The 10,397-nt window shown below is 41.8% G+C and overlaps 2 protein-coding genes across 2 annotated transcripts in view; one reads left to right on the forward strand and one right to left on the reverse strand.

Annotated features, from left to right (window-relative positions):
• Window positions 1-10,397, forward strand: part of hsd20b2 (hydroxysteroid (20-beta) dehydrogenase 2) — a 98,358-nt gene that overhangs the window by 76,380 nt on the left and 11,581 nt on the right. The gene's annotated exons all lie outside the window — the stretch shown is intronic.
• chrne (cholinergic receptor, nicotinic, epsilon) lies at window positions 186-7,708 on the reverse strand. Its single transcript, XM_084028839.1, has 12 exons — window positions 7,604-7,708; window positions 4,057-4,190; window positions 3,887-3,931; window positions 3,616-3,725; window positions 3,349-3,504; window positions 3,096-3,196; window positions 2,818-3,018; window positions 2,249-2,363; window positions 2,025-2,139; window positions 1,743-1,950; window positions 1,153-1,286; window positions 186-1,029 (listed from the first exon to the last, which is right to left on the reverse strand). Exons 1-12 carry the CDS (start codon window positions 7,668-7,670, stop codon window positions 862-864), a joined length of 1,554 nt encoding a protein of 517 aa, XP_083884965.1. The 5' UTR covers window positions 7,671-7,708; the 3' UTR covers window positions 186-861.

A 10,397-nucleotide genomic window follows, 5' to 3' on the forward strand; every position in this document is an offset into this window, starting at 1 on the left:
TGTGTTTTGCAGTGTGATACGTTGATCATTCTGAAAGGTGGACAACTTTATTGCTATTTTGGAATCCAGTTTGAATTCCTCCACAGTCCAAATGGCTCCATGTAATACAGTACATAATGCTGTTGTGGATTTGATTTGAAAGGTTCTTCGCTGCAGAAATAACTTCTTCTATAATTATAATTATAATAATTTTCTTCTTTTAAATCATTACATAATGCTGGAGAAGGCTGAATGTGACATCGTTGATATTGTTTATTTTTAAGCACCCAGGTGGTGCATCTCTTGGTGGGCAGGACATTTAGTTGTTATATAGTTGTTTGTTGTATGTACAATTTTTCTTTATTTTAAGTACATGCTCATTGTATTTTGGGCTTGTTAACATTTCCAAATAAAAATAATAATAATAAACAACAACAAGAACAACAACTTCCTCTGTAATTTTCTTCAAGTACACCTCTGACCCGAAGTCTGAACTTGCTGAAGACAAATATTAGTTATGATTGATGATGATGATTATGTTGATGATTTAAAGCATCCCCTTTTTTAAAACTAGACCCGGTTCACCCATTTAATGTATGCATCCAAAGAACTTACACTAAGATGAAGAACTTGGTTCTAACGAAGTTGCAAGTTTGAATGAAAGCCCTCAGCTGCCTGACAAGTGTTCACATAGATAAGTCTGAGCTGTAAACACGAAAACACAGACAGGTTTGTCATTATATCTCCGTTATTAAATTCCTGCTAACTCAACCCTGAATCTGAGCCCGGGACTCAATGAGCAAGGCTGCTTAGCCTTAAAGACAGCACGAGGCACAGTGACCCTTGGAAAGGTTTCATCAGAGCAGATGGATTTCGGTTATTTTAACTCGGGACATATTTTTTGGTCTGCCCAGGAAATGGAAATTCAGGCGCCTGGTTGAAATGTCCTGTTAAGAAGATCCAGACTGTGCCGATGATAAAGAGGAGCATGGCAGCCCAGAAACACACCTTGTCGATCATCTTCCCAATCAAGACCCAGCTTTCAATTTCCTGGATTTGGAAATAAAGTAAATATAGATCAAATAACTATGATATCAGTTGGCCAAAGACAATTATTAACATTTAATCAAAAAAAATGTTCATACACTTGGCACAGTTTAAAGTAACACTCACAGATCCAATGTTGTTTTGTTGTCTCGTACTCTCAGCAATGAAGTTGCAGGCGTCCACACATTGCTTGATCTCGGGTGCAGCTTGGGCCAAACTCTTATACAGGTTGGCCGTGCTGCTGATGTCCATATTGTCCACTAGAGACAGAGTCAGACAACAACATTACCCCAAGGCACACACTGATTGACATCTTTTACGCTGATGAGGCAAAAATAAAAACAAAACGCTTGTAATACATAAAAAATATCTGACATAATATGAATAAATGTGATACAAACTTCAGAAATGTATCATGATATTTATATAAACTAAAGTTACCGCCTTACAGTTGTGCAGGTGTCCATGTCTGTCCAAAATATCATCACTTCACGATTTCTTGTTAGACATTAGTGTGAAATTGTCATAATTAGCGGATACATTTTTCAGTGAAATCACATGGACATTCTAATCTGTTCATCCTGGAGTCCAGGTGGACGTAAGTGTCAAAGACGAAGAAAAATCTTTCCAGGCGTTGCTGAAATATTGCTTTCAGGAGAATGGGCATCCCCAAAACATAGTGACAGAAATCAGAGTTGTAAAGATAGACATCTTACCAATGGATCGTGTGAGCCCATGCTTATCTCTCTGTTTGTCAAACATCATTTCACTGCGCGGTTGTTTCAGTACATATTCCTCTGCTCTCTGCATGAGGCCAAACGAGCTGCGCCGGCGCTCCCTCACTCCGTTCACTTCATTCGTCACCTCGCTGTCATCCACGAGCGGAGCCATGCCCAGGAAGCGAGGGACCATTTCTAAGAACACCTGCAGGAGGCAGACGAGTAGTCAAAACAGAATTTGAACTGACATGTTGGCTGCATTGCAGGTCGGCTGCTTACATGCTTGATGGTGTTGGACATGGTGTGAGTGCTGGGGCTACGCAGGGAGAAGTTCAGCACCACAATTTGATTTGTGGCAATGAGAGTAGTGACAGACATGACGAAGATCAGGTATCTGCAGGAGACAAAGAGAAGATATGTGTTGGGAGAGGAGGCTCAAACTGTGTGGATAGAAAGGGAGGAAATAGCCAGCAGGGGGCAGCAGAGAACACACACTGACTCACTTGCCGATGAGAGGGACAGAGAGAGATGTCTCAGGGACCTTCTGGGCAATAAGGAAGAGGAAGACGGTCTGAGCCAGCAGGACAGAGATGGCAACAGTCAACTTCTGTCCCCCAGCTGTGAAAGAGACAACCGAGACTTATGAGACAGAAGACCATGCCATACTTTCAATACATTCCCTGCGCTCAGGTAATTTATATGGAGCAAATAATGTTACGTAGCATATTTTAAAATGATTTGATCAACATTAGTTGTGATGTAACACAATAACACCTGGCCTCAGTTAGAGAAAAGAATAAAACAATACACTGAAAACAAAAACCACAGTGTTTTCTTAATACCTTTTCTGACATCATACATATGTACTTACTACTATGCTTACTTACTATACTTACTCAATTTTAATGCTTGTATAAGAAAGCCAATAAAAAAGCTACTTCTAAATTATGGTCATTTTTATTATGGCCAGAGCTACGAGAATAATTACAATTTTGTACTTAACATTTTGAGACTGTATTTTATAAAATTCCTGCAATGTCACTGTAGGGAATGAGACGATGGCTTTGCTGACCTTGTGCAGGTAGGAAGTAGGCCAGCACCACCAGCGAGGAGATGAGGGAGCAGGGCAGGATGATGTTGATGATGTAGAAGAGGGGCTTCCTTTGGATGACCAGATTGAACAAGATCTCCTGATACTCCAGGTCATCTGGGGAATACCGTTCGTTGATCATCTTCCTGCCTGGACGATGGACGATGGCCCACTCGCCATTCTCTGAGGGGTGAACACATAATAAGCGGGAGATATTGCATGTTTGCAATATCGGAGTATTGGATGTGGATCCACCGCACCTGTGAAAGCCTCGGGGTCGATGTCAACCCACTCAATAGTCTCGCCCGTATACCCAAAAGCCAAGATGAGGTCCACTTCATTGGCACTGTACGTCTGGGACCTTGGCGTCGTGGAGGTGAGGACAGAACAGAAAATAGTTGTAACCTGAATGTAACTTCAGTTCTACACGTGCGTAGCCCTCAAATGGGATTTAATCTATCCGAGTTCCACATGCAAAATAAAACAATATATATACAATTAATTGTACCACACCTGAATGCCAGCGTGCAGTTTTGATAATCGAATGGGAAGTAGGTGATCTCAATGGCACAAGTGCTGCGATAGATAGCAGGAGGCAGCCAGTACATCCAGCCAGTGTTGCTGATCAACACGTTGGCGTAGTAAGCCACGTCGAACTTGCCGTCGATGCTGCAGAGATCGAGGGTAAAGAACAGAAACAGTTGACGGTGGACAAGATGATGCAAGACACTGCAGGAAGGCAAAAATGCATGATGTGGCTCCTCATTGTTATTGCCTTACTTGTTCTCAAGGACAATGTCGGGGAGCCAAACAGTTCTGCATGGGACGCGAATAACATCGATGCCATAATAGTGGGATGTGTTCCAGGAGAGGCGATAATCAGTCCATTGCTGTAGATGACATTTGAGAGAAAGGTCACTGGTATCAAATAAAACGAGACACAACAGAGGGCTCAATAAGTGTGATGGTCAGAGTCCGCTATGCCAAATGAAGCTTCCTCCAGGATTTGTACAAACAACGCAAAAAAAGTACAAAGCGAGAGAAAACTCACAATCTCAATCCACACGTTGGTCATGAGCGTCTCCTCCTTTTCATTCTGTGGTAAAAGGGAAGAAGCCGTGTGAATATCTGCGCTGCAGATGTTGATCATGCCCTGCTAAGTTACTACGCCGGTGACTAAACGGCCATTCAAGTGGTCGTGTTTGAAATGTGAGCTCTCACCAAGGAGATTAGGTTCGTGAGGGTCAGCTTGATCTGAATCTCCAGCTTGTCTTCAGGATGAACAACCGGGCGAATATTCTTGTTGTAGCCTTTGAACAAGTCGCTGATCAGCTTGGACTCCTCATTACACTGAACTGCTTGAAAACATGAGAGAAATGGAGTGAGTTGATTGCCTGTGTGTTGGGCTTATGTCTGATTAATATTTGATGACTGGAGGGAGAGAAACATCTGAAATAGTTGCCAGTCTGAATCTAATGCATTTTTTATATAAATGTTGTGGAATTTCAAATGCATTTTTGAAGATTTTATGGTCAAAATGGTCTGAATGTCTCGCTGTGTGGGTGCATCCGAGAGATGAGCTATCGTATGAAGAGGTCCCCATAGCAACCCGGAGGAGGGACCCCCTATTGCATATTGTATACAATTGTGCCTCTTATTAAACTGGTCAATAATTGTGTGTAGTGCAGCTCATACTGCCAGGTATAAGAGTACTTTGTAATGATGTATGTTTACAATGGTAAGTCATTAAAATAATAATTGTTGACAGATTCATATATTTACAGAGCATATTTTTATTCTATATTGGCATTTCTACTCCACAATTTCCCCTCATAACATTGAATAAATAATAAATAATTTTTGGACATAATTAGAGTTTTGGAAGTAAAAAGCTTGGGATCAAATCATTTCGGGACCACGTGTAGTAACTCTGCAGTCTTCTGGTCACCATGCTCACTTAATGGTGGTTTACCCATCACTGCACTCCTTGGCTATATTTCAGTATAAACTTGAAGAGAGACTAAGGCAGAGGTTATTTCCAACACATTGCCTCTTCCCTCCCAGCTGTCGCTATCCAAAGCTCAGATTACACAGCAGCTGGGGAACTCTAAACCAGGACACATTTAAGTCACACTCAGGTCATCGACAATAATCATCAATACCATCATTAGGCAGAATGTAACTACATACTACAAGGAGGTAAAGATGTCGTCCCCCGTGATCAATTTGTTCCCAGTGCAGTCAGACACAAACACCTCACATATGCTTCAGCTGGATCATAACCTCCCATGGGACTATCTGTGTAGTAGCAGTGTAATGACAGTAGTGAGATGTCTCACTATTGATGTCTCCCTCCAGTTGTTAATGATTAGATATTGTTAAGTATTACACCTAATAAAAAAAAGTGTCATTCCTGTGTATTTCATCACTTAGGCCAACATCCCAGAGTTTGTAAACAGAGTCATAGTACTTCCTCCAATTTCATAACACAACACAACAAAGGAATTGGGTAAAGAGAAAGGAAGTTGACGGCCTACTAAAATCAGGATTTTTGATTTTTGATTATTGCGTAAAATAAGCCCTGTGGCAACAAATGTATGATAATTACATGTTTCTTTCAGAAAGATAAAGTTAAAAAATGGACAGCACTTTTATGATTTTTGAAGCGTGAATGCAAATGGCTAACCTTAGGCTTTAAACGAACTACATGTACACAAGTCGCCGTGATGATGTTTTTGTCTCATTTAGCAACTTGTTAGCAACCGGCTTTTTTAAGACACTCAAAAGCTTCAAAGTTCCCAAAAAGTGTATTTACTGAGATATATCATAGATGTAAAAATGTGAAACTGTCTTCAGCTTGTGTTAACCACAGCACTTAAAAAGTTACCCAATCAAAAAACCCCATCGACTTTGAGACGACAGAACCAGAATTACCAGAACATTATCTTGGTTAGTCACGTGGATACAAAGTACGGTCGATGTTTGACATCTATGATTCGGTCACTTTCTGCAGCTGCAGGGAGAGAGATGCTGGCAAAGCCTGCAGGTGATGAATGGATGCGGAGCTGATCAAAGTGGTCAAATAGTTTGGATATCCCAGAACTTTGGCTGAGGAAATCACGAGACAGCAGTAGCTGAGCATGAAAACATGTTTGTGATTTGGCTGAGATGACCCCTTTAAGGTAGAAGGCAGCACAACAGGTCAGAACAACACGGCAACACAGGTAAACATTACAACACCACTGTTTGACTGGGGGAAAGGCAAGCCAAGCTCCCTGTTTGACCATGTGCCATAGGAGTATTTAGCCCATTTTTAGGGGTGCTTCAAGACCCTTAAATTGAGTCCCAACACCCTGAAAAAATATTGTACAGATAAATGCAAAATAATAACAGTCATGTTGTTTTTTTTGAAGGCAAGTCCGTGTTTGACAAGCTTAAACATGGTCAAAAAACCATAGACAGTACCTATGGTTTAACAAAAATACAACTGAGATCAGTCCAGACTCTCCGGCTTGTTAGCAGTCAGTTGCATTTCAGTCCACTACGCATCATGGGACTGCAGCGGTTAGCAATGTTGCCTCACAGCAGGGAGGTCCCAGGTTCGAATCCTGGTCCCAGGTCCTTTTCTGTGTTGAGTTTGCATGTTCTCTGTACTTGGTTTCCTCCGGGTGCTCCGGTTCCTCCCATCATCAAAAACGTGTTAGGAATCAGGTCAGGTTGGCCCATAGTGGCCAGTTCACCTTATAGTGTGATCATCACAACTGGATGAGCACCGAAGGAGAAGAGTTCATTCCTAATATCATAACTAGTATCACACCTTAAATGAGTTAATCCATATCAAGATTGGAATTAGAGCAAACAGCTGATAACAACCTCAACCCAAGTTAATTTCAAGTTTAGCATCCCACAGTGATAACGTCAACTTGATAAGTACATTGCAACGACACTGTTCATATCTGAAAGGGTGTAAAAAGCTTGTCCGGGACAAAGTCTACATCGTCTTATTTCTAGTATCCTAACGTATACTTTAAAGAAGAGTTGAGCAGTGTGGGACACCAATCCAACAGCACTGTTCCCAAACTCTTCCTGTGATATTCAAGAAATGCCGTAACCATGTCAGACCAATAATATCAAGACTCTACATTTCAGGTTTTGTTGTGTCCATGCTAACACCTTGTCACCGAGGAATTGTTTAACCATTCCTCCTCCTGACCTCGGCCAATGAGATGGGCAGGAGGATTTGCCCACAGCTGTTGTGAGCAACTCATCATACCTTTCCCCTCCCGAGTGGGATTTGCAGATTTTTAAAACTTCCATCACATCCAGGCTTTCACTCCTGCTTCCACTGCAGCTGCAGCCTGTTCTGGCCTGTTGTTACCCTCCTGTTGCAGAAGCCCATCTGTACCAAGCAGGACGCTGTACACGAAGCACAGACGACCCTCTGCCTCACTTCACTGATTATACTCAAAGGAATATTCAATCACGGGACAGGTTATGGAACAGAGGGATCTGTGTGGACATCAGCATCGATACATAAAAGTATAACACCAAAATGCGTTGTATGGTTTGTATTGTAAGCCAGATTTTACACAAAGTCGAAGATATATCAAGTTATATATATTTATAAATATTACGTTTTCAGAGGTTGTAAAGTATGGAGCGTTTTCTCTGGCATGCCCATCAACGTATAGCGTTTTAGCGTTGGTTGTCTCTCTGAACACTGATTTTCTGCCCCGCACACGATGTGCCAAACGTCTGCGCCACTTACCCTGAACCATTAGTGTCCCAAGTGTCGTTAAAACTCCAAAAACTATCCAAAACCTGCAAGCTTCCATCCTGTTCCCGAGACCCCTCCACCGCACTGCACTGTATTTAAATAATATGTTTGAGAGAGAGAGAGTGAAGACGGAGAGGAAGAGCCCTAAACCCCCCCACCCAACGTCCTGACTGTCGCCCACCCCGGCTGTTGCCATGCACGACTCCGATTACACAGCAGCTGGGAAACACTAAACCGGGACTTCAAGTCACACTGCGGTCACCCACAATAATCATCATCCTGATCATTAGACAAACTATCTGAGATGATGCCAGTTGTATGAAAGCATTATTTGAAAATATTTTACATTATGCCGTTAAGCTCCTATATGCCTATACACCGTTTTGGATAATAGCAGCTTTATCTTGATATTTGTCATATATTGGAGGATTACTATGATTGTTTCTTTTTTATGGGAAAATCCCCAACAACACATTTTCATAGTGATGCTGACTTCTTGTATTTGTCCTGCATTTGTGTGAAACTTGTGTCTTAATAGAAAGAATGTAGTTAGAGCAAAGAAAACAGCAGCAAAATGTACACCCTGCAGGAAGGCCTGCTCTTGCCCTGCCATGTGTTCGGGTATATTAATACATCCAGCCTTGTCACTTTAACTGGCGGGGTGTCTGCAGACCACAGTGTGGCGGGGTTAGAGGGCTGGAGGAGGACAATGCTCATAAAACCCCACAAACATGGACGTGGAAATGCTGATTGAGGATCGTGCTACAAAGGGAAACTCTCAAAAGCACAAAACAGACAATCAAGACGTTTCACTTATTTCAAATCCAGGGATTAAACTTGCTCTTATAATTAGTACGGTGCGTAATATAAGTAGGTGTCACTCCGCAGAGACAAGGGCAACACACTGATTTTTGGAATGTGCCATGTGAGTTGCACAGTATGTGATGTCCTTCTAAATATACAGTTAGGGAAACAGAGATGAGTTTCTTTAAGGTAACTGGAGCCTCCAGAAGGCGGATTGTGTGTCTCACACTAAGTTCAGTTCAGTTCAGTGCTGAGAGACAGAGGAAGAGCTGGATCAGTCAGGCCTCCAAGGCATCCTGTTCACAGAGCTGAGCAGATCGTATGCATTTGAGATTCAGCCAATCATGGGTGAATTAAATAAAAGGTAAGATAAGAATTAAGATAAAGGAAAATTCCAGCAATATGTCAGATTAGTGTTTTCCCAGTTCTCCCAGTCTGGAGTCCAATGTTTGCTCTTGTTTAATTCTTCTGTACAGTTGAAGCCAAGATGTTTTTCTCCTAACTCCACCTAACTATCTCAAATAAACTGACACTGAGGACCTCCTGGACAAATTTCCGACAGATTTTTTTTAACAGCTATAAAAAAAAAGCCACATCCATAAAGCCACATTGACAAAAGTTTTTTTGGGGTTGAAATAATGTGGTTGGATCAAGACCTGTATTTGAATACAATCCAAATACAAATACAATTTTGAATGCTTGTTTCAATTTGAAACTTCAGGGTACCTCCGCCCCCGAGCCACTAGAGGTCACACCCACAAAAATCAATAACAATAATGTTCCATGAACCTCTGCACTACTTCCATTATGTTCAACCATCCCGCTCCGGAGATGTGCGTTCTACTTCCATTTAAAAGCAAAGAAAACATGCGTTTTGACTTCCCAGCCGTGTTTCTCTATCTGTGTGCAAGCTAGTGGAAAATCCAGTGTGATTTTATCTGACAATGACAAAATACCTCTTTGTCGCTCTTCTGAACCATAAGGTCATAAATACCGCTTGCTTAAATCTAATAAGCTCTGTCCAATCCATGCTCATCGTGTCAAGCATAGACTGACTGTTTTTTTTGGCCGGACAAAAACATACATTTTAAGAGACTATATCTATTTTCAAATGAACATTATTTTATCAGAGCATTTAATCTGAGATCACCAGCCACATGAAGTCAAAACAAGCTTTCTGAAGGGTCACATGTTCGGGGATTCACAGTCTCCCCTTTCAGAGGGGATCATTCATTGGTTGAACGGAGTAAAAGCCCCATGACTGGCCCCTCCCAGCCAAGTAATTAATGCCCCTGCTCTCACTTTTTTCTCTCTTTCTTCCCGCTCCTCCGCTGCAAAATACCATTGTTAAGTCCCTCTTCATGAGCACACATGTGGTTTGGCTTGAGTGTGGAGTTCACTGTCTGCCCCCACCCCCCCACCAGCAGCAACAGCAAACCTAGTGATAGGGAGCAATCAGTGGGTTTCCCATGATTATCACTATCGGAGGTGATAATCATGGGAACACCCTATCACCACATCCATCCTCCTGATTTACTGGCTCACACTTTAGACTCCAACAATTTGATGACATCTCCAAATAATCAGCATTAAGAAATGCAACATGATATATTATTGAATATGAATAACATTCTGTAAATAAGGCGATAAGGGAAAGGACATTAGATGTTTTTTTCTTCTGCAAAATGGTTCCTTTTTCCTTGCTCCCACTATGTTTTGTGCAACTGCAGATGTCTTTGTCCTACCTAGAATTAGATTAGCATGAATAGACATCTTTGTTCATTTTGCCATCTCAGCTAGGATAAGCTTGGTTAGACTTTGTCATTCATTGACAAACGTGGATTTGGTATCACATGGCTCTCTGGTCAGCCACTGGAAGCAGACGAATTGATCACAGCTATAAGGTTTACTCTAGGTTGCAATGATATAAATATTAAGAGTGTGTGTGTGTGTGGGGGGGGGGGGGGGGTACACAGAGTTC

The sequence above is a fragment of the Eutrigla gurnardus genome (assembly GCF_963514095.1).
Source record: "Eutrigla gurnardus genome assembly, chromosome: 15".
NCBI lineage: Eukaryota > Metazoa > Chordata > Actinopteri > Perciformes > Triglidae > Eutrigla > Eutrigla gurnardus.

Coding starts and splice junctions, on each gene's coding strand:
- chrne (XM_084028839.1), bottom strand. CDS start 7,670: ATGGAAGCTTGCAGGTTTTGGATAGTTTTTGGAGTTTTAACGACACTT. Junction 2,140..2,248: donor TCTGTCCCTCTCATCGGCAA/GTGAGTCAGTGT, acceptor TGTCTCCTGCAG/ATACCTGATCTTCGTCATGT. Junction 1,287..1,742: donor TGGGCTCACACGATCCATTG/GTAAGATGTCTA, acceptor CTCTGTCTCTAG/TGGACAATATGGACATCAGC.